The 24,916-nt window shown below is 37.1% G+C and overlaps 1 protein-coding gene across 1 annotated transcript; it reads right to left on the bottom strand.

The window, feature by feature from the left end:
- Nucleotides 1–280: 280 nt before the first annotated feature.
- Nucleotides 281–24,140, bottom strand: LOC131038738 (cytochrome P450 734A1). The gene is made up of 5 exons (XM_057971276.2): nucleotides 23,663–24,140; nucleotides 23,131–23,342; nucleotides 21,710–21,951; nucleotides 1,115–1,508; nucleotides 281–879 (listed from the first exon to the last, which is right to left on the bottom strand). Exons 1-5 carry the CDS (start codon nucleotides 23,931–23,933, stop codon nucleotides 454–456), a joined length of 1,545 nt encoding a protein of 514 aa, XP_057827259.2. The 5' UTR covers nucleotides 23,934–24,140; the 3' UTR covers nucleotides 281–453.
- Between the last annotated feature and the right edge of the window lie 776 nt (nucleotides 24,141–24,916).

The raw sequence follows: 24,916 nt of genomic DNA, 5'->3' as shown, positions 1-24,916 counted from the left end.
TTTTAGTTATGCAAGTATTATTAAGAGAAAAAACAATTAAATCCTTGAGTTCAAGGTAAACTAATGACAATTTGGTTTGGATGTCAATAAATTTCAATGAAGATTGACTTGAAACTAAGCAGTTCAATCGATCGAATAATCATATAATTTCAATCCAGATTTGATGAAATGAGCCAAATTTGACAAGGTTAACTCATGCCCTTGGGGAATTGCAATATTTTTTTTATGACTAATATTTTAAAATATATCCATGCAGTGCCATTTGATCAAAATCATCACATAATTAACATACGGTACCAAATTTGCATTATGGTATTATATCAAAGTCATCACACAAAAATATTAGTATTTTACCACGCTTTATATCAAACAGTTCCCTATCCATACCCCACAATAATATACTATATACGTGACTATAGCAGTTTGTTTACTCAGGATTCTTTGTTATTAAATTCAATTTATGTGGAGTATGACCTGAGCTCCATATTTGGGCTTAAGAGTGAGTGAATGAACAGGTGCATGGATGTAATGAGGTGAAGTCACAAAGGAAAAACGTTGCAGAATCATGGCCAATACTACTTTGGCCTCTAATAATGCAAAGTTTTGACCAATGCAAAACCGTGGACCTACAGAAAATGGCATGAATGCCATTGGATGTTTAGCAGCTTTTGAAATTCCCTGGCTGAACCTTTCTGGATTGAACTCATGCACATCATTGCCCCACAATAATGGATCGTGGTGCATTGCAAGGACTGGAATTTGAAGTTGAGTACCTGCAGGAATTGAGACTTTTCCAAGCTTCATTGGCTTTAATGGTTGCCGGCTCATTGCCACTACAGGTGGATACAGTCTCAAGGATTCGTTGAGTATCATTCCCATCTGCAATAACAACGGTACAACATAATTTCATCTAAAAACCAAAGTTTTGTATTAAACTTTCAATGCATAGTTCAATATCTGGAAAACACAGACTATTTGCATAATTTCCTCTGTCGTTTGTCTCCACATTTCAACTAGTTTCTAACATAATGCTATGAAACAAAACGTATTTCAGACAATCATTGGAAAAAATGAAATCTGGGTAAGGTTAAGACTTAAGAGTATGCATTCTTACAATCTTTAGGCCATTTACAGCATCAGCATTCGGAAATTCATTTTTCCCACATACTTCTAACACCTCCCTGCGTGCTCGATCTTGCCAGTCTTGATGCATTCCCAACAAGACCATGGTCCATGTCAAGAGGATTGTTGTAGTTTCCTGTCCAGCTACATAGAAAGTTCTGCATTCGGCAATTACTTCATCTACTGTCATACTCATGTTATTCTGCATCTTTCCTCCACCCTGCTTCTTGTTGGAATTCATCATTAGTCCAAGTAGATCTGTACCATAGTCACTCGAATTTTCAATGCTAGCATTTCTCTCCCTGCCTTCAATCACCTGTCTTATACATCTTTTGATTTCTTTATCCAACCACCATCCAAGCCTATTCTCTTTTGTAGGAAGAAACCTGTTATCACAAATTATTCCTAGAATTCAATGTTCACAGCCATTATACAGGAAAATCAAAATTAGACAAAGAATCTCCTTGAAAGTTAAAATTTACAAAGTTCCTGGGATATCAAGAGTCATAAAACCTTTTCCATGGTTCATTAACGAATATCTCTGGCTTGCTTACATCTTTGCAGCATTATAAAAGAGGCATTTGATTAGAGTTAATAATAAAACATGGATAACGTCAAAATCATTTTGTGCCACAAATCTTAATCTCTTCTGAAAAATAACTCCAGCCATTTATGAAAATTGAGAAGGAAAGGAAAGGCAAGAGCCATCTGGCACCGATTGCAATTTTATATGCACCACCATCTCCTAAGGGTGCAGCAAAACTTTGTCTAAATTTGACATTTGCATATGCATGTTAGTATCTAAAGGGCATAACAGCCCTTCGTAAAAAGACCTTTTGTCACTACCCATAAACTTAAGGCTCTAATGACTAGATTTTTATGCTAACCATCTTTTTAGATATTAATAATGTCCAGAACCGAAACCCTTCACCTATGTATTCAAATTCAAACATTCTTCTCATACTGGATATTCAGACTCAGATGCCACTTTGCGCCAAGTAAAGTCTAAAATGTTTAAATATATGCTCTGGGATTATGCTATTCTAATGTCAACTCCGCTATGTTAAAATTCTATGGTCTGGTTCCTCTTTGTCAATATCCTATCTAGATTTCATCAAATTGCCAATGCCTCAAGTAGGAATTAGCTATAGGACAAATATTCATCGGAAATCAATCCAAATCAAATTCTAAATTTCCCTAAAAGAAGTTGCACCTTGCACACTATAATGATTCTCTTTAACAGTGGCTTTGAAGGATAAACTCTTGAAACCAAAAGTAAAATGTAGAGGACAAACCGCATAAATAGGAATATCTTAATATTGCAAGAAATCTGCATGGTACCAGACAGAATAAAGAATCGCAAAATGGCATCTTAGCTGCTATTCATACAAAGTTACTCCATAATGATAAAATAGAGTGAATTGCAAATGGACTTCTTACTCATTAGAAGGAATGAGATTGGAAGTCAAAGTTGATTGCTTAGGAAGTTTTCTACTCTCATAAAAGGGATTAAATTTCCAGAAGCAATAAGTTATCTCAAGATAAGGTGGTCCAAAACCATTTCAATATACTTTGCTTGTGACAATTTCAATTCTCTTTTATGCCTATCTCTGATGATTGTCACTCCAACAATTTTCTTGGCAGCCCCTAGATCCTTCATTGAAAACTTTTTAGCCAATTGTTGTTTCAGCTTGCTAACAACAGCCATGCTAGTTCCTGTCACTAGCATATATCAACAGGAAGTAACAGCAGCACAAAATGACCATTTTTCAAAACTTTATAATACACACAAGGATCATTTTCACACCTAGCAAAATTTTGCTCGGCCATAAAAGAATAGAATTTTAAATACCACTATCTTGGAGCTTGTTTCAAACCATACTGATTATGTTTGCAAACCAAATCCTCTTTTATCTTTATTTTCAAAACCTTCAAGTTGCTGCATGTATAAGTCTTCTTCCAATTCACCATGTACCAAGGCTGTCTTAACATCAAGCTGCTCCAATTCAGGGCCATACATAGCTGCTAAACCCAACACTACTCTGATATAAGTCATTTTCACAACCATGAAATTTTATTTTGTGAAATTAATGCCATTTTACTGATCATAACCTTTGACCATCAATCTGGTCTTGTATCTTTTCTTTCCACCACCTTCCTTCAACCTATATACCCATCTGTTTTTTAAAGCTTTCCTATTAGGTGGAAGACACACCAAATCCCACGTGTGATTTTCCATCAATGATCCCATATCATCTTTCATAGCCTCCATCCATTGTTTGTTGTTTTTATCTTCACATGCTTCTTCAAATGTAGGAGGTTCAGCGTCGTTGGCAGCGACAAATGTTGAATAAAATCATTATATTTTGTTGGAGGTTTATGCTCCCTGGTGTACCTTCAAACTTGAGGAATTAATTCCTCTGGAGTACCCTCCTCACGGACACCAATGGGATGATCTTACACTTCATTTTCAGGAAAATTAGGGGGTTGAACTTGTGGATGTACCTATCATTAATTTAAAATCTCCTTTTGATTAAAGACAACACTCCCACTTGTGATGTCTTCTAATGGAAGATATTCTTTGGCTGGTATGTCTTCCAATGGCATATATTCTTTTGCAATCATGCCCTATTTTGGTAAACTTGGCATCACTTTTTCATTAAAAAATACATCTTTGCTGTGAGTGACTTGTTTCAAAATGGGGTCCTGTTGACGTGTATTTTGTACACTATCAAACATAGAATAAAATACCTAAGGGTACCTTATCCTCTCTTGAGTAAAGCCTCTGAATGCTGAAGATATCGCGAGAAAGGATCAATCAGGGTGACTTCAAGGTTCTTCGTTGTAGGATCTCTACGTGTGGATAAGCACCAGTGGTCGTTGTAAATGCTGTTTCTTCAAGGGGCCTTACGTTTTCAAGCTGCAGGAACATAATTTTCCTAAAGCTAACAGGTTCTCAAAAAAAAGATCAAAAGATAGGGTTTGCAAGAGATGAATTCTAATCTAATCCTAAGAATGACTCAATGTAGGCTAGACTTGGTAAGATTCTACCAATTTCAGTATTGCCAAGGAATTACAACTTTACTGGAATTGATGCGATCTTCTAAGGTGATTAGTGATTTTTCAAATCATCAAGAATTATAGATACTACCATAAAGATACATATCAATAGTTCAATAATGATTGAAGGTTCAAGCAATCCAAATATCTCCACTTGACCACACAAGGCGTCCTTACAATCAGTAAGAAGCTAGTGGTTTGGAACGTGAATCTCACCAAAGATCAAGCCCAACACTTAGTCCTTCAAACTTAAATACTACTTCGACTGAGAATGATTCAAGAAAGTAAACAACCATGAAGATAGCCACAAGAATTGCAATAAAACACCATAACTTCAATATTTTATTGATCTCAAAGCCAAAATAGACAACAATTGTTTGAAATTCTTTCTTCAATACTCAATCTTGCTACAAAATAACTTTCTTCTCTCCAAAAGCTCTAATCTCTAATCTGCTATTTCTAATTTCTAATTTCTAATGACAAAATGAAAATGAGTGAGGGTATATATAGCATCCTCAATTACAATGAACGGCCCAGATCAAAAGAAGATCAATGGCTGAGATTTCGACACCTAAACCCTAATTAGGGTTTGTTACAAAAAGTTCCCTTTTTAGTTGAACATTATTAAATGCATAGCCAAATATTTAATTGGCACAAAAATCGAGGGAACATAGACCAATGATAATTAAGATACCACATCATTTTATAACAACCTCTCTTCTAGAACCTTATTCCCCTTCCAATGTTCTTAGCATATGCAACGAATCTGGACACAATTCCTTCAATCCCAACAATAGGAATCTCGGGAAGATTCCTCATTCGCTCCTCCAAGTGGATAACCTGATCAAAGGCCTTGAGAAGAGCAGCTTCCCATCCTAGTTCGAGTTCTTTGATCTTCTCAATCAGGAGCATAGTAGTGAACATTAGATCCCGTTGCCCATCTGTGATGACATTCTCATCCTTGCAAAAGATGATCTTGACTCTTTTTTCCAACTCTTGAAGGTCCACATCTGTCTCAACTTTGATCCTCCTGCCGAGAATGGTACACAACACTTCAAACACCTTATCCTGAATTGGATGGATGACGCCCTCAACTTGATTGCATTTGGTGCTGATGTCCTCGAAAAGAACCTCTTTCATCTGGAGTAGAGTTGACCACTGAAGTAAATTATGAGCTCCTCCATCCATTATCTTTTCTTGTGCTAGGATCTTCCTTGGTGTTTGCCTGATTACTTGCAGAACAGGAATGATAACATCTCTAGTGTGAGTGAAAGTGGCTACTGTTATCATTAGGTTGTGGACGATCTCAAGGACCTGGATAGCTCGGTGGATTGTCTACATCATTCTTGTTGTAAATTCAACGGCTACTGTGTGGGATTTGTCAATCCAAGAGCTCATAAGCTGAACCAAGCTCTTGACTCTTTCTGCCTCACCAATTGATTCAAGGGGAAGTGCTTGCACAGGAGATACTGTTGGATCCTGACATCTCAAGGGCTGATTGAGATGACTAAAGTAGCCTCTCCAAGCACCGACCTCTCTCTCAAGCTTTCTATTCTTTTCCATTTCTTCCTTAAGCTTGTCTTTAAGTGCTTCAACTGAATCTGTTGCCTCATCCAGTGCCTGCTCAGCAATGAGTGGACCAAGCTCAAATGTTTCTGCATCATATTCTTCTGCAAGAATTTCACCTTCATACTTGTCCACTACTGGTGTAGCTATCTACAACTTCCTAGGTCCTGCCTCATCTGTGATCATCTTGGACATCTTTGTGGCCTTCTTCTTCTCCGTTGCCTCTTGAGAATTTCCGATAAGGCTCTCTAAGTCAATTACATCATCTTCATCTTCAATCACAATCACCCTTGTCAGTCTCTCCTTCAACCAATCTGGAATGGCGGATCTCGTCTCTCTAACTTGTATTTCCTTAGGCAATGGTTCGTCTTCTCGAAGAGGAGATGTCACTTCATCATCATTCTTTTCTCCATGTAGCTCATCGACTTGGGGAGATTGACTTGATGAATGCTGAGTTGCCTGCCCCTTTTTAGGTTTATCATTCTGTACCATTGACTCCATAGATTCATCAACCTCAGGCACCGTCTTCTCTTGTCCTTCAACTTGACTTGTCCTTTTTTCATGTCGAGAAGATGTGCCTGATGAGCGATCTCGATTGGCCTCTTGCTTCTTCTTGGAGGGTTCCCTTTTCTCAGGTCTTTCTTTCCTCTTTGCGCCTCTAGGATGAGAATTGCCTTCACTTGCGCTTGCTCCTCCTTCTGGTCTTTCCTCCAAAGTAAAAGTCATTGGTATGTTCTGTTCTCTTAACTTTTGATGTTGTACATCCACCCATCTGCGAGTACATGACAAAACTGGAGCCATCAAAGCTCTCAAGTCCAAAATCTCAGGCTCGTTCCAATCTATCTTCAGTGCTTTGTCTTCTCTATCATAGGATGACTGGAGATGTCTGCCACTGTCCTGAGCTTGATCGGCCACTCTGTAAACTTTGCACTTCCCGATGAAATCTAAAGGTAATCTGGAATGCATCTTTCTTTTCACTTCTAAATCACTTGAGAGATTCATCCAAAAGTCCTCTACCTGAAATTCGTGCTTGTACTTCCTACCAGCTGTCTCTTCCATATAACAATGAGGATCGAAATTCTCCCTCGAGGCAAAGAATGTGAATGAATATAAGGCCAATTCCCTCTCTGCATCATCCAAGGCTTGAGTATTAGGACATACCTCAACTGAATTCCCCAATATGATGGGCACGAGAATTCCATTTCCATGCCTGTGTCTGAAAGTCTTGGCATAAGCTGCCAACTGTCTGGTTACCTCAAGTAGTACTATCCTGTCTGTCGGATACCTTGGCAACATGTAGGGAGGTGAAGGACACCCATGAACTCTGATATATGTAAACTTTTGAAACTGGATGAACCAAGCACCATACCTCGTTACAAGCTCTTGTGCATCCAGAGATAGTCGATTGTGAATCCCACCTTGCAATATCCTAGTGATGTTCATCGTGAAGGTGTCATTGACTAACTTGTAGTCGCCTCTAGGAGGATGATGCAAATGAACATAGGAATCACAAACTCTCACTTCTTCGGGTCCTCTTCCGATCACTCCTCTATGAGGTAGCCTTGCATATTCAAAACTCCTGATCAAGGCATATATGACGTATGAGCTCATGTGGAACGACTTGGTAGGCTTTAGTCTTCTTAACTGCACATCCAGGCAATGGCTAATAATTCGAGCCCAATGAATCGTTCCTTTCCCTTGAACTATCACTTGGATGAAGTAGAACATCCACTTTTCAAAGTAGAAGGCTTGAGGAGCTCCTGTAACTCGATTGAGCAAAGTTATCAAATCTCTGTACTCCTCTTGGAAGTCGATCCTATGTGGTGTGTTGGGAATCTTGCTCAGGCGAGGACGACTTTTGAGTAACCAATTCTTATTGATGATACTCAAGCAAGTGTCGGGATCATCTTCATACATTGACCTGGCTCCTTCTAGGCTTTTGTAAACCATATCTTTATGCTCTGGAAGATGGAGAGCTTCACTTATAGCCTCCTCCGAAAGGTAAGCCAAAGTGTTCCCTTCCTTGGATACGATTGATCTTGATTGTGCGTCATAATGGCGGGCACACTCGATCATCAGCTCATGACACTGGACTACTGGAGGGAAACCGGCTGCCTTGAAGATGCCACTTTCAATTATTCTCTTCGCAACAGGTGATGGCTTGCCAATGTAGGGGACCTCTTGAAACTTCTTCACACTGAAGTTTCCCAAGTTGGTATCTCCAATATTGCTCCACTTGGACACGATCCTGGTCTCTAATTCTTCGTTCCTCTTATCTTCCTTCATGAGAGCTGGACGACTAGTAGATGTTCCTGCCTTTGGAGTCGCCATCTTGACACCTACACAACATTTCATAATGAGTAATATATCTTGAAGAGTAGCAAGGAAGATAAAAGATATTAATTAGGAAACTTCATGATAAATCTTGAGTTATCATTTCCTAATTAACTACATCAAACTTAGAATTTTCAAAACGAAGCACAAAATTCAAATCTTCAACATTGGGACTAGGATGATCTCGCCATACCTCCACTTGAGTACTAATTCTAAGAAATGATGCAAAAATATAGGAGAATTCGCTAGGCAAAATGTAGATCAAAGTTCTCCCTTGAGCAAAATGCGCCTCCCTTAGTCTTCACAAGAATCAACTCTACCACCTTCTAGCCTCCAACACTTGAGATAAATTCGCTCCAAATAGACCAGATTTCGCACTTCCTTCTTGCTTTCCAAATTCGCACTTGAAGTAATGAGTGAATGATTGATTAAACTTGATCAAAACACCCCTATTATATAGGGCGCTCACCACTTGACTTCCCCATAGGCCGACTTGTCAAAATAGGCCTAAAAAAATAAATAAATTTGCAAAAGGAGAGGCCGACTTGATAAAATAAATAAAAATAAGCCCTCAAGCGCTCCATTTTTAATTTTAATTTCACAAAAATTAATTTTAAATGCCTTTATAATAAAAATTCGATTTTCTAAGGCTCAAAATTAATTTATTAAATACCAATGCGCCTTTTATTAAATGCCAATTTAATTTAATTTTTTCAAATATTTCGAAGTTAGCAATTTTGGCATTTAATGCAATTTGGAGGATACCAATGCTCAAATGTGGTGAAAAAAATAAAAAGATGTTACCAACTTCGCCTTGGACCCTTGGAGAGGGACAGGAGCGAACCTTCAATTTAGGCCTTGCATTCCTCAGTTTTCCTCGCTCAAAACTTTATCTAGGCATTAAAATGGCATTTTTAATTGGAGTCTTGAGTTCAATTTCACTTGATCTCTAGGAGGGAAGTGCATTAGGACCTTTTTCGCCCTGGACCCTTGGAGAGGGACAGGAGCGCCTTTTCACTTTTGCTCTTAATCCTTCACCTTTATTTGTCGATTCTCATTGTGGGGTAAGCAATGATCTCTTTCATTCATTCCATGCATGCTCAATTTGCCTTTTTCAAGGCAAAATAGGTGTTTCAAAGATTTTTGCCCTGGGCCTCCAGTGAAGGACAGGGGTGATTTTGTATTTTAACCTAGGATCATCAAGTTTAGAAGTCAAGTCTTTGTTCACCATGCTTTAGAAGACCCTTTCCATCCTTGCACAACCTTGCCTTAGCATAATCTTAGAGGGAAGTTATTGATTTTGCAAAAATCGCCATGGTCCTTCAGTGAGGGACAGGAGCGCTTTTGAGTCCTTTGTACAAATTCTTGATCACTTCAACTCCAAATTACCCTCAAGGCGTAGAACATCATCCTCCACTCCCCTTTGAGTGTTGGAAACAAAAGGTTATCTCGAAAATGTAAGGTAAATGGGCACATTTGGAAATTTCGCCCTGGACCCTTGGTGAGGGACAGGAGCGATTTTCCCTATTGTCATCAAAACTTGTAATCCTTGCCTCTCAATTCCACCTCAAGGCATTTCAAACATCATTTCAAACTTGCACCTTGGCTTAGATTTGTCCAAACTTGGAGAGAAGGGCTGGATACTAGGTCTTTCGCCCTGGTCCCTTGGAGAGGGACAGGAGCGATTTTGCAAATTCAAGTTCATCCGTCCTTTGCTAGCCCTCCAAATTATCTTCAATGGGCAATACACGCCTTCTTCCATTCGTTACAATCACAAAACTTGCCTTGTCCTTGCAAGGAAATTGCACTTTTTAGAAATCGCTCTGGACCTTCAGCAAGGGACAGGAGCGCCTTTTGTCATTTGGGTTGATTTCCTCCTTTGCTGACTACTCAAATTATATTCAATGGACAAAACATGCTTTCCTTGATCTCTTCCAATCATAAAACCACTTTGATCCTGCAAGAACGGTGCAAATTTGAAAATCAAGCTCCGGACCTTCAGTGAGGGACAAGAGCGAACTTTGCCTTCTAGGCCAAAATGCTTCATCTCTCATCACGAAATGTCTTTGCTAGGGAAGATTTCATCTTGTTACACGCCATGAATAAGAGTTCCAGTCCAAAGAAGGTCTAAAAATGTTTATATAAAGAATTTCGCCCTGGACCCTTGGAGAGGGACAGGAGCGAAATTACCCTTCTAGGCAAAACTCCATCATTTCATTGTCTTTAATCAAGTCTGGATGCTCTATCACGTTCATTTCGTCCTCCACCATGCCTTTGATATCTCAATTTGACCAAACAAGGTCAGGAATGACTCCACTAAGTCTTTTCGCCCTGGACCCTTGGAGAGGGACAGGAGCGATTTTGATGATTCAAACAAAATCCTTCATCATCTCGAGCTAAAACTCCTTCAGGCGGGTGGAGAAAGTCATTTGTTTTCCAATCATATCCAACACTTGGTCCTTTTTCACTGCCGGATGAGGGAAATCAAGATTTCGCCCTGGGCCCTGAGTAAGGGACAGGAGCGACTTTTCCCTTATCCCTCAAAATTCACCATTTTCATGCCTTCAAAATCTTCAAAAGTATCAAGTCACGTCCGATTATCTCTCCTGGAGACCCTGCATAAAGCAAAATAGAAAAGTCAGTGACAAATATGCTTTAAAAAACATTTTCGCCCTGGACCCTGAGAGAGGGTCAGGAGCGATTTTACCCTTTCTGGCAAATCCAACCAAAATTTAAGTCTCCAATCATTTCACAAGGCAGAGTTAGGTCATCTTCAAGGCCAAGAACCAGTTAGTAAGCCTTCTCAAAACAAGAAATTGCACTTAGAAAGAATTTCGCCCTGGACCTTCAGTGAGGGTCAGGAGCGAATTTTGTGTTTCAGGCATCATCTTACCTCCAAAATTTGATCAAAACTTACCTAGGCAAGACCACATTCAAAATGCTAACACTTAGCCAAAAAATTGGATTTTTTCCCAAAAAACCCTGATTAGACCTAACTTGAGACCTATCTGACTCACCTGACAGGCACACCTTACTTCAACAATCTCAATCCTAGGGAGGACACTTAATCAACTTTCAAAATTTGACTGGACTCAGCTTGAATAATGTCAAAAGGAACCCCTAAGGCTTAGTCTTAGCCCAGATAGACCACTCACTCACTCAAAACCCTAAAAGCAGAGAGAAGAACAGGCAAAACAAAAGCGAAAAAGAGGGGGTCCCCATTCTAATGGGGCGATGTGTGAAATGGTCACAACAGGTCCCATAACCTGTAGTCATATTTCTCATCTTTGTATCCAATGGAGATACAATATTTTGACTTCACATCAAGCTTTGTTCTTTCTTGTGGAATATGACCGAAAGCTTCACAACCAAACACCTATAGATGATTATAAGCAATTCTTTTTCGCAACCACTTTTCTTTGGGAATTTCAAAATCCAACTGAGAGGATGGACCTCAATTAATTAAATACAACACTATATATATTGCCTCTACCCAAAATTCTTTTCCCAAACTTGCATTTGAGAGCATGTTGGTTAATTAAATACAACATTATATTTATAAATTTAGTTTTTAAAATTGAGCATGTCTTTTTATTTGATTTTAATTTTTAACTTTTGAATAGGTTGCTGAGACTCAATTTGCCTCCAACACAATCATCTTGAGGTGACTTGTTAAGGTGCAAGAGCCACTTGCTAGCATGTTTATCAGTCAAAGTTGGTCCCTATGGAGGCAATCAAGTATAGAAAGAGCAAGAATTGTAAAGTGGATGATCCTAGATGAAACATGGTGGGAACTAGTGGAATATCTTCTTAGTTTCACTGAGCCCATCATGAGTATGATCCATTATATTGACATGGATCATCCATACTTGGGAGAGGTATACAATGGCATTGACTCAATGATTGAGAAAATGAAACTCATCATCAATGAAAAAGCGCAAGATCTTGAAGAAACTTTCTTCAAAGAGGTGTAGACAATTTGTGTTGAGCGATGGAACAAAATGACCAACCCACTTCACCTTCTTGCATTTGCATTGACTCCCAAATTTTATAGTGATGAAATTCTTGCTATGCCATCAAAGGTGCAACCATACAGAGATACAAAAGTAAGTGATGGATGTAGGAAAGCACTCCCTGATCTTGAAATGGAGGATTTAATTACAAGTGAGTTTGTTGATTTTGTAGCCTCCAATGGTCAAGGAGCTTCCACTCTCCGTGCCAACTATATGAAGGATGCTCATGCTTGGTGGTACCTCAATGGCCATACATCACCACACCTCTAAACTAATGCAATCAAACTTTTATCACAAGTAAATTTCTTTATTTTTATTGCACTCTCTAAATTTATACCGTTTACTATTTTAAAAAATAATAAAATTATTAACTTCAAATTTAAAGTTTGATTTACAATTTAATAATTTTATCCATCTCATTTTGTTTCAATAGATTGTTAGTTCCTCTTCATCTAAATGAAATTGGGGTACATACTCCTTTATCCACTCAATGAAATGCAATCAATTGCTAGCAAGGCATAAGAACTAGTTTATGTGCATTCCAACTTGCACCTTCTTACTAATACACAAAATGAGTACAAGGGGCCATAAAGTTGTGGGATGTAGATCTAGAGCAAACTGATTTGGATTTTTCAGCTGCCAAACAATCTTTACTTGTTGTGGAGTCCGATAGCCAGCGTTCTAGTGCAAGTGGCAGTGGGGTGGGGTTACATGTGGTTCTACTAATCGACATACATCATCTAATATCAATGATGATGTCAATCTTCCAATGATCCATATGATGCCTAATTACTAACCATGTTATTTTAATGTTAAACAAATGAACAATGAATTCAATATATCTATCATAACATTCAAGTTTTGACAAATTGATATCAAATTAGTATTATTGTATTTCAAATTTCTAATATTTATGGTAGTTCTAAGTATTGTTTAGCATGCATAAAATGTAGTATTCTAAATTTTATTCATGTATTTACTTTTAAGGCTGCAAATATGTATATATTTATGATTTTTATTAAAAAATTGTATGGACGTACCCAACTCCCAATTTCTTTTGTCATACTAGTGTACCGTACCCACGTACCCGTATTGGCAACTTAGCAAAAAGGTCAAGGGGCATGGGATTTCTAGGAGCCTATTGGCTCATTTTTAAGGGATTTTATTTGGAGCATTGGATTGAATTGGCAATGGACCAATGGATGAGGTTAAATCATTTTTTGGGAGTCATCATATAACAATTTAGGGTTCTTTTAGAGCTCATTATGTGATCAGTCTTTCCTCTATTTCTGTTGCAATATTTGGCTTGAGGCTTGAAACCTTTGAGTATCCCTAGTTTCGGAGAGACATATAAGCTTCCCCTAGGCAGAAGGGTGTGTTCCAATGGAAGGCTTTTGGTTTGTCATGCCCTAGCATATCATTTTTAGGGATGCAATTTTTTATCAGGTTTGGAGGCCAATTTGGAGGTGAGATTCAAAGCATCAAGATCCGATTTTGGATAATCTATAACAAGGTGTCTTCAGGTTATTGAGCATCACTGAAGATAGCAATAGAAAGGACAAGTGGAACAAACCTAATGCTGGTTTTCTGGGAGTTTTGGCAAAGGCGACTAGGGTTTGAAGACATTTCTGAATTAATTGTGTCTAAATCTACATATTGTTAATTATCTTCATCTTAAAAAATAAAAGAAAATCAAAAAGTGAATCATTTCTGAAATTTTTGGGCAAATTTAGATTGATTTTCTGTAACTTTTCTATACTTTGAAATACTCTTTATTTAAACTAGCAGAAAAATCAGATCACTAATCTGAGTTTGTTGAAGGACATCTTATCTGCAAATAAAACTTCAAAATTTTTGTGCCCTATTTTTGGAGATATTGTTATTTTTCTATTATCCCTATTTGGGGATATTACAGTAATATTAGAGCTGCAGGTATTGGTAGCCTATATGGGTTGGTTGCATGCCTGGAAAGGGTGGTCATAACCTTGAAAAACAAAAGGGAATAATGGATAGCAGTGATCAGCCACCAACATCAATTGAAGAGGAGGCAAAACAAATGTTTGTAGAAACACTAAGACAGTTACAAAACACCAATCTATATTTGAGTCGGATGGCTCATAACACAACAACTGGAAGAAATATAGTGCATGTGGAGAGAGAGGAAAGTAGCAAAGCTGCAGAAAACAATGAACACTCTACTAGCAAACTTTTGGGTTCATCACAATCTAGACCTTTCATGCCTACCTTTCGACAAGAGGACGAGTCTATAGAAGAAGAATCAATGGAGAACAATGAGGATGCTGAAATTTTGGCAAAGTATCAAGCTTTGGGGATAGATTTTCAGTCAGCTATCTCTTTTAGAGATTATTTGGATGTCACCAAACACACAAAGCCAAAGCAGAATTAGTGGAATCAAGGGAAGAAAATTTATGGGCTACAAAAACGGTTGATTTGTCTATCTTGTCAAGCTTTGATGTATCATCCAAGGGTACAACTAGAGCTTGGATTCAAAAATTGGATACTTACCTTGCCCCTAATCAAATGAAGTAGGCTGAGGCCATCAAATTTGCTACCATTCACCTTGAAAAAGCGGCACATGAGTGTTGGTATCATGGTCTAGTGACACGGAGTCATGGTGCAATAGTTTCTTATGATCAGTTTTGCACTACATTGATATAGCAGTTTGACCGCAAGGATTTAGAGGCACACTCTAGAGAGTTGGCTCAATTGAGCTAGGTTGGGACACTAGATGCATAAATTTTAGAGTTTCACTAGTTGTCAGTTATGGTTTATGATGTGACTAAGAGGAGGTTGACTTCTTGGTTCATGGATAGTTTGTCAAAATCTCTTAGGGGCTGGGTTAAATCTTTTGATCCACCATCCTTGTAGGATATTATTAAGCATGCAAGGAACATGGAGCTATAATAACCAAGGCTAGACTTTCTAGCAAGTTTTCACAGAGACCCTTAACGCGGAATTTTCACAGAGGAAGGACAAGAAACCAGAGTTTTCTAGACCAGTTGGTGAGATTTCTAGGGCAATTGGTAGGGCACCTCATGATTCAAAGGATGCGTTGAGACGAAAAAGTCTTGCATCAACTATCGTGACCCTTGGACACCTGGACATGTGTAGAAGTGGGGACAAGGCCCACTAGATTCAAGTCTTCAAGGAACCTAGTGATGATGAGTTGGAGAAGACAAGTTCTTCATGAGAAACACAAGTAGATGGATGGGAAGACAAACACAGATGAGCATCAAGATGATTCGACATAGATGGATGGTGCGATTGCAACCATCACTACCAATCCTCATTATAATGACTTCAAAGTAAGGGGCATTATGCATGGACAACAATTTTTTGTGTTGATTAATAGTGGGGCAACCCACAACTTCATCGATTCATCCTATGTGAAGAAGCAAGGTTTGCAAGTCGAGGAGCATGATGGGTTTCGAGTGCAGGCAGTGAGTGGTAAGATGTTGCATTGTGTTAATCGTAATCCACAATTGAGTATAAATTTGGGTAATTAAACCCTTACTAATGACTTTTATGTGGTCAACATTGATGAGATGAATGTTGTGTTGGGTGTTTAGTGGTTGCATTCTATAAGTCTATATGTCACGGACTTTAAGGCTATGTAGTTGAGCTTCACAACAAATGGTTGGAAGGTGGTATGCTCCTAGAGTTATTTTAACTAGAAGGATAGAGAGAATTGTTCAGCATTTAAAGGCCAAGTCGACAATTCAATGTTCCATTTTAGATAAGTCCATTGATACAAGACATTGTGGATATCAAGTTGACATAGAGGGCTTGTTGGACAAGCATAGTGTGGTGTTTTCAAATCTACTACATGGTCTACCTCTAGATCATGGTTTTGAGCATGTTATTGAGCTTGTGGATAGCGAGCCAATTGTTATGGATCCTATGGTCATCCTAGGCGATTCAAGGATGAGATTGAGGAGACAATTGGAGTTGCTAGATGCAAGACATATACGACCTAGTTATAGACCCTACGATTCTTTTGTTGTTTTGGTGAAGAAGGATGGTACCATGAAGATGTGCATCGATTATTGTGCACTAAATAACAAGACCATCAACAAGTATCCTATTCTACATGTTATGAGTTGATGGATGAGCTTCATGGAGCAATCTATTTCTTCAAAATAGATCTTCGTTCTGGATACTATCATATTCGGGTTCAAGAGGGGAATGTGCATAAAACAACTTTCAAGTGCCACAATAGACATTTTTAATATTTGGTGATGCCCTTTGGGTTATCAAATGCTCCAAGAACTTTTTAGTCTTGCATGAACCATGTGTTCAACAAGAAATTGTGGAAATTTGTATTAATTTTCTTTGATAACATCTTGACATACAACAAGAAATGGGAGGAGCATATACAACACATTGATGAGGTGCTAGGTATCTTAGTGGTTAGCTCCCTTTTTGTAAAAGTCCCAAGTGTGAGTTCTGCATCACTGACCTATTATATTTGGGATATATCATTGGTGAAGGTGGTGTGAAGGCACATAGGGAGAAGATTCAAGCTATACTTGATTGGCCACCATCAAAGAAGGTTTCCTAATTCGAGGGGCTTCATTGGGTGCACATACTATAGACGGTTTGTGAAGGGATTTTCTTCATCAACCACTCCTTTGATAGATTTGATCAAGAAGGATGCCTATGTTTGGACGGATGAGACTCAAAAGATCATGGACCATCTTAAGAAGGTAATGAGTACTCATCCTATTTTGGCTTTGCCAGATTTCTCTAAACCTTTTGTGCTTGAGTGTGATGCATCTAATTTTGGTATTGGGGTTGTTTTGATGCGAGACAAGCATCCAATTGTTTATGAGAGACGAAAATTGAATGAGGTTGAAAAGAGATTCTCTACATATGACAAGGTAATGTTGGCAATCATGCATGCACTTGAAAAGTTCCGTCAGTATCTTGAGGGCAGCAAGTTTATAGTGAGGACTGGTCATAATAGCATCAAGTATTTCATGGAGCAAAAGGGATTAAATGAGAGACAACAGCATTGGGTGAGTAAGCTTCAAGGCTATGACTTTGATAATGGATTGGTCATAAGGGAAAAATAATGTTGTTGTTGATGCATTATCTAGAGACCCCTCATTTCGCTCACTTTCAGAAATTTCAGCTTCTTGGAAGGATCATCTACTAGTAGAATATTCAAAAAATCAGCATGCTTGTAAGATTCTAGATGGTAAAATCAGTGATGAAAGGTATTAAGTGTTGAATGACATCATCTATTATAAGGATAGAATCTATTTTGTACCGGAAAGTAAAGCTAAGACATAAGATTCTTATTGTTGTCCATAACAATCAGCTCGCTGGTCATCAGGATTATTTGAAGACACACAAGTACATCCATGAAAGATTTTCATGGAAAGGTATAAAAGATGACGTTCTCAAGCATGTAAGAGAATGCATAGAGTGCCAAAGGAACAAAGTTGAAGTTTCTTATCCATCAGGGCTGCTACATCCACTTCCTATTCCCAATCAAAAGTGGGAACAAATATCAATGGATTTCATTTCCCAGCTGCCCAAGATCAATGGTAAGGATCGTATTTTTGTTATGGTGGATAGACTCACTAAATATGCTCATTTTATGTCAATGTATTTTGAGTTTAGAGCACCACAAGTTGCTGGTCTTCTTTTTGAACAAGTGTTCAGACTTCATGGTGTCCCAAAGAGAATTGTAAGTGATATAGATTGCATATTCATCAGAAATTTTTGGCAAGAGTTGATGAAGTTGGTTGGAACAAAACTTGATCATAGCACTAGCTATCATCCTCTAACAAATGGCCAAATAGAGATTGTACACAAATGGCTTGAAGTTTAGTTGAGAAACTATGTTTCGGGGCAGCAAAAGGCATGGGCAAGGTCATTACATTTGGCAGAATTCTATTACAACACTACATATCATATGAGCATAGATATGACCCCTTTTAAAGCTTTTTATGGTTATGAAGATTCTACATTTGTTGACTTTGTTTTTTCGGATTCTAGAGCTCCTAAAGCTCTTGAGTGGGCTAAAGAGAATCAAGATATCCTTAAGTCACTTAAGGATAATATTTAGATTGTATAGGAACAACAAAAGAAATATGCTTATCGCCATTGAGTTCAAAGATCTTTTGAGGTGGGAGACATGGTATTTTTGCATCTTCAACCTAATAGACAATCGTTATTGAAAGTAAGGGGAGCCAATAAGCTTAAACCAAAGTTTTATGGACCTTTCAAGGTGATTAAAAGAATTGGTGAAGTAGCATATGAGTTGGAGCTGCCATCTACAGAAAAATCCACAGTGCGTTCCACGTGTCATGCCTCGAAAAGGCTCTTGGACAGCAAGTGATTCATTCTAGAGGATTTCTTTTAATGAATGAAGAAGGTAAGTTGATACACATTCTGGAAACAATTTTGCAAGAAAAGGAGAAGAAGCTAAGGAATAAAATAATTTCTAAGTATCTCATCAAGTGGAATAACTTGCCTTTGGAGGATGCAACATGGGAAGGAGAGGACATTCTTAAGCATCCTGGTCTACACAAATGTTTGAGGATAAGCATTCTTTGGGTAGGGAGGACTGTGATTTCCCCAACTCAAGCCATGAGGATTAACATTGCATTGGTTGTCCTTTCCTTGGATTACCTAAGAGGAAGAGGATTTAGAGAATTATTGGGTAAGTGCTATAGGCTTTGGCTTGTTCTCTATTCTATTCTTAAGTTGTGTGCATTTCTTTTTATGCAACTTAAGTGATTTTATGTTGTGGGCATGTTTTTAATGCAACTTAAGTGTTTATGCAATTTAAGTGATTCTAAGCCTAAGGACTTAAGTTTTCTCCTTTTTTAAGTTTAATGACTTAAGAGACATGTACTTTAAGTGATTTTATTAAAATTGTGCCAAAAAGGTCAAGGGGATGTGAGATTTCAAGAAGCATATCGACTCATTTTTTAGGGATTTTATTTGGTGCATTGGATCGAGTTGGAAATGGATCAATGGATAAAGTTAAATAATTCTTTTGGGAGTCATTATATAACATTTTAGGGTTCTTGGGAGCTCATAATGTGATCAGTCTTTTCTCTATTGCCACTGCAATCTTGGGATTGAGGCTTGAAACCCTTGAGTATCCCCAAATTTGAAGAGACATGAGCTCAAACTAGTTAGAAGGGTGTGTTTTGGTGGAAGGGCTTTGGTCTGTGATGCCCTAACACATCATTTTCAGGGCTGCAATTCTCTATCAAGTTTGGAGGCCATTTTGGAAGTGAGATTCAAAGCATCAGGATCATATTTGGATATTCTACAGCAAGGTGTCTTCATATTACTAAGCATCATTGAAGATAGCAACAAAAAGGCCAAGTGGAACAGACCTAGTGTTAGTTTTCTGGGAGTTTTAACAAAGGCGGCTAGGGTTTGAAGACATTTCTAAGGTATTTGTGTCTAAATCTACATAATGTTAATTATCTTCATCTCAGAAAATAAAAGAAAATCAATGTGAATCATTTCTAAAATTTCTAGGCAGATTTAGAGTGACTTTCTAAAACTTTTCTATACACAAAAATTTATTTAAAGTAGCAGAAAAATCAGATCACTATCTGAGTCTAAATTTGAGTTTGTTGAAGAACATCTTATTTGCAAGAAAAAATTCAGAAATTTTTGTTCCCTATTTTTGGAGATATTGTTGTTTTTCTATTATCCCTATTTGGGGATATTATAGTACCTCTTACATAGTGGGATGGATTCTGCCAATACCATGTGGGCCTTAGAGCCAACGATTTGTAGGCGATTCATACCCCATGACTTAAGAGGCCTGGATGAATTCCATCAGGAGCATGTGGGCCTTAGGGCCATGGTCATGCTGATGATGGATGTCCAGGGCACGCTAGAGGGTTGGATGGTTTTCCACTAGTGGCATTTGGGTCTTACAACCAACAACATGCAAGCGATGACCACCTTGTTTGCTTAGCTGTCCAAATGGACTGCAAGGAAGAGAGTTTCTAACGAAGAATAGGTAGGTAACCTTTCGACAGACCTCCTAGTATAGCTTGGTGCATCCTGATATGGGAATGGCATTTTAATTTATCAATGGTAGGTAAGCCTAGGTGAATGGTCATTAGGAAGTTGACCCAAAGGAGCTGTATGTTGGTTGAATATCTACTCTCTCACCATGGGCCACAAAATCTGTTTGGAGGGGTGGATAGGGATTGAATCCACTATGGTTGGAATCACATTGCACCCCGATGGGAACCATGATAAATTAAGGACAAGGAGTCTACATGATCTTTGCAGAGTACATAAGGTATGCTTCTAATATTATTAGCAGTTAATTGTCCATTGGTCATTATGACATAATCTAATTGTCTTATTGTGGATAAGATGTAGTATGCATGAATGGTGGAATATTATATTGTTGAAAATTACTTTGCATTGCTGAATGTGATGGAATTATGTTTTTGCTACAAAAAAAGTGCAGAATTTCTGAATCCTGTCGGGGGTTGTCATTAAACTTTTATATTAACTGAGTTTCCAAACCAGCTGTACCACATTATTTACTCCAGCAGGCTTTACACCTACCAAAGGCTTCAATAAGTAGGTGATTTATATTTTGGAAGGCTTTAGGCCTTTCCTTATGCTATGTTTGGGTTTCCCAAGCTAACCGTAGCCTTCAAAAAGAGTAGCCATAGCATCGCTTCAAGCAAGCGCCACTATATCTCGTACTATTTTGTTTGTTGTCGCATCATTTTCAAAGGCATCCGTACCAATTGGGAGAATGCCGTACAGCTATGGAGGGATGAGAGTATAGGGAAGTTGCTCATTGGCCTATATTTCTGTTTTTCACAGGTCAGCAAAATAAATTTATTAATATTTAAATATTTGTGCGCTTTAATCAATCCTATGAAGAATTTTTGAATATTAGAGTCTACAACAAGTATATTTTTATCATGAGTTGACTGTTATGTATCACAATCAGTATTTTTGAATATTAAATTTACTTGCAGCATCTGGGGGTTAAGAAATTTAATTTTGTGATGACTATTTGAGATAATCTGTTCAAATTGTATGGGCTGCAAACTATTTGACGAAATGCCCATGTGAAATCTCTGAACAATACTATGATTTTTGTGATGAATTTATGAATTCAAATTCTAATAGCGAAACCCTCATTGAATGGCTTTTTCAATGTACTTTTTTTCTTTTCTTCTTTATGGTTTCATCGCTAATGGTCACCCATGACTGAGAGTTTTTGGTATCTCATTTTAGTTTGCTCGATCAGTACGAGTGTTACGGTATTGTAATAACTTTTTGTTTCAAAATTTATGGATGGGGACTCCAATAGAACTTTTTCTAATATTATAAAAGATAAATAACATTCAGGCCCTTGCAATAAAACGTATAAACCTTGTGATAACGATATGGAAAAGTGTTAAAATCTCTGTTTACAGCAATTTGTGTAACTTTTCTGAAAAATTAAGTATAATGGAAAAATGCAACGAAAACACCCACAAGTTTTAGCATCCTAAAAAAATATTGCTAGCAAATACATTGCAACAGTTACTTTCCAAAACAAAATTTATGGTCAGAATAAGGCTAAAACATGTTACCCGGAACCTGGAATATGAACTCTGCGCATTCTTTCAAATACCAGGAGGATCCACTGGCCCAATAAATCGAAAATGTGATTTCCCTCTGCATAACTGCTTCCAAATGCTGTACGTGAAATAATATCTGATGTGAGAACAGAAAATTCTTTGAAAACGTCAATTTCATTTGTACCTGAAGATATTATATTTCTCCATTCTCTGCACATATTGGTGCCAGACTCTGCAATTGAGGGTATCATGCCCTGACATGGCAGATGTATTATATGAGTTAAGACGGAATGTTATTTCTTGGTTTAAGAAAATCAATGAAGAGTCAACTAGTATAGAAGTGAAGCACTCAGTGTTGAACGTACAATTGACGATCTTAATATAAAGATTGCGAATAAGGAAAAGGAATCTAGTTAGTGAAAAAATAAATAAAAAAATTAGTGGGTGGTGCTTAAAGAGGAAAATTTAAGATTATTTTAGAGTGTGTTTAAGATCTGGTTAAATTGGTTGTAAATTATATGTTATTGATTTTTTCAAAAAATCTAGAACAATCGAAACCTCAATTAAACTTGCTGATCATGATCAATGAATTATTATTGACTTTTCGTGTTATTGATGTGCAATCAATTTAGCCTACTGATTATTATTGACTTTTAGTGTTATTGATGTGCAACAAGTTTAGTCGCGGCCCTAATTAATTTTGTAGTATAATTTAAAGTTTCAAAATTTATGAACGCTGGTGGTCTCATGAATTTTATTATTTAACACATTCAATTCAACAAGAGTAAATAAATATAACTTGTGAAGCAATCTTTAACTCTGTACTTTTTCCACCCACTCAAATCTGCCATTGTACAAAGTAGGGGCTGCTAATCTTCAAAAAGATTTCAATTAAACTTGTAGCACCTTTTTTACTTTTGCTTCATGGAACCTATTAATGTTTAAAAATAGATTAGTTATTGAGTTAAAATCATTAAATCTATATTATATGAGTAGTGTGAAACTAACTATCTTTCACGAGAATGAGTGATCCACTTAGAACCCAATGCATCTAGGTGTACGCCACACTCACAAGAGTTAACTATTGGGACTTTCAAAGAAGTCACTCATCCCACTACTATTCCAACTCAAGTGTGTTTAAATGGATCATTCATTCTTGAGAGATGAGCTTGTGCAATCCATTACTCCTGAAATATAGATCAATAAATTTAACTCGTTAAATACACAATAGAATCTTGATACCAATAACATAATTTGACACACCTACATAAAACACACCCTATTTATCAACCTTAAAGTCTGTCACCCAGTGTGAAAATACCATATAGTACCTGAGAAGTAATCATCGTGCATAAGCTTTATGATTGAGTATTATTCAATTCATTTAGACATTATTTTTATACAACTTATGAGGACTGTAATTCTAAGTTTACCTTTAAGGCTTCCATGTGAAAAGCGGGGTTAAGTATTCTTCTATGCTGTGCCCATCTCTCCCCTTCTAACCCTCCAAGTCCTTGCACTCCCGATTGCTGAAATTTAATTTTTCCATAGTGCCCAAACTTGTTGGATAATACCTCCTTCGCAAGCTCAGGGTGAGGAACAAGAAGTCTGGGTTTAGTCCCAAACCAGTAAACATAATCCCGACCTGTATAACAGATAAATGAAAGCCCAATGAATTGGATGATTCAGATTTTCCGCTTCTTATCTACTACTCCAGTGATAGTTTAATTTTTAAAACCATTCAAAAACCTAATTGAAACATGTTCAAGGGAAAAAAAAAATCTGAAAACAACGATATACAGAATTTCCTTCAAATGTTATTTTAAATTGAGTAACTTTTCGTGTTTTCCCCCCTTTTGATATGATTGCACCCGGAGATAAAATTCATATACACCAAAATCTATAAGAACCATGAAAGCTTAGAACTCAAAAATTCAAAGTTTTATATGGAGAGAATATATCAACCGTAGATTTTCCCCCATTGATGAAAGGCAGGAAGAACTCGAGGAATTATATTGTGTCCTGACAGGGAAGGCTTAGAACTCTCCTGTTTAGCCATTTGAACAATATCAGGGGCATTTCCATAGAATAGCTTGTAGGGAGGACCTCCAATCCCTTGGACTTCAAAGTGCTTTTTAATTTGCAGTGGCGTCCACCATAGATCTCTTGCGACCTTTAAGAGAAATAATCCTAAACCAGCCGAAACTAGAGCTACAACACAGAAAACCCATTCCATGATGTTAACTCAGAAGATTTTCTTTTTCTTTGAAACCCAGCACTGGGGGTTCCTTGTTCACTTGAATTTATATTTGTATGCCACAATTTCCAATTCTTAAGAGGTCGCTGTAAACTGCGTGATAAACAGAAGCTACCCATCGTCATGATGAAATTTTATTATGCAGACAAGTCAATAAGACTCGATTGCAGACGGAAGCTATGACGTTTATGATAATATTTAAAAATGATTGGGTGGAATCTACGTTTCTATGTTTCTATCGCAATTTCAGTCTTTTTCTCTTGTCCGACAGTCAATACCTGCTCTTTGAATTTTAAGTCTTGTGTCTGTTTCTGGCTTAGAGCTGTTCTCTGTAAATTTTTTATCTTAATTTAATTTTAAAAAATAATATTTTTTATGATTTTTGGGGTCAGCTCGTTGCATTTTTGATATTTCGATGAAAGTCCATATCAATTGGAAATTTGGAACTTTGAACCAAATTTTAAATTATTTTTCAAAATTATAAATTCGTGACGTTTTTGTTAGCATAGATAATGTTGAAAATTTAGAACTTAGTTTGACCTTAATATAATGATTGATCTGTAAATTGTTGTATCTTTCTATAAATTAAAAAATAGCATAATAAATATTAATGTTTCTAAAAAAATCTTAATTATACAATAAGATATCAATTACAATATAATGAAGTATGTGTTGGCATACTTTATATAAAAAAGATATTTTTTAAGCAAAATTTTAATTTAATTATAAAAACAAAACTAATATTAAAAATAATGTTACTAAACATGTCAAAAAAATTGTAATCAATTATAAAACTAAAATAATATTAAATATAATGTCTTAAACATGTCAAAAAGATAATAATAGTAATTATAAAAAATATAAAAATATTTAAAACTATTTAAAAAGCAAAGCTAATATTACATATAAATGTTTTAATAAGGGTTAGGGTCTATTTATGGTAAAAGTTGGAGTTCAATATA

Source organism: Cryptomeria japonica, chromosome 3 (genome assembly GCF_030272615.1).
Source record: "Cryptomeria japonica chromosome 3, Sugi_1.0, whole genome shotgun sequence".
NCBI lineage: Eukaryota > Viridiplantae > Streptophyta > Pinopsida > Cupressales > Cupressaceae > Cryptomeria > Cryptomeria japonica.
The sequence above is the reverse complement of the archived record's forward strand: the minus strand, read 5'-3'. Positions and strand labels throughout refer to the sequence as shown.

Coding starts and splice junctions, on each gene's coding strand:
- LOC131038738 (XM_057971276.2), bottom strand. CDS start 23,933: ATGGAATGGGTTTTCTGTGTTGTAGCTCTAGTTTCGGCTGGTTTAGGA. Junction 23,343..23,662: donor TCAATGGGGGAAAATCTACG/GTTGATATATTC, acceptor TCTGTTATACAG/GTCGGGATTATGTTTACTGG. Junction 21,952..23,130: donor TTCACATGGAAGCCTTAAAG/GTAAACTTAGAA, acceptor CTGCCATGTCAG/GGCATGATACCCTCAATTGC.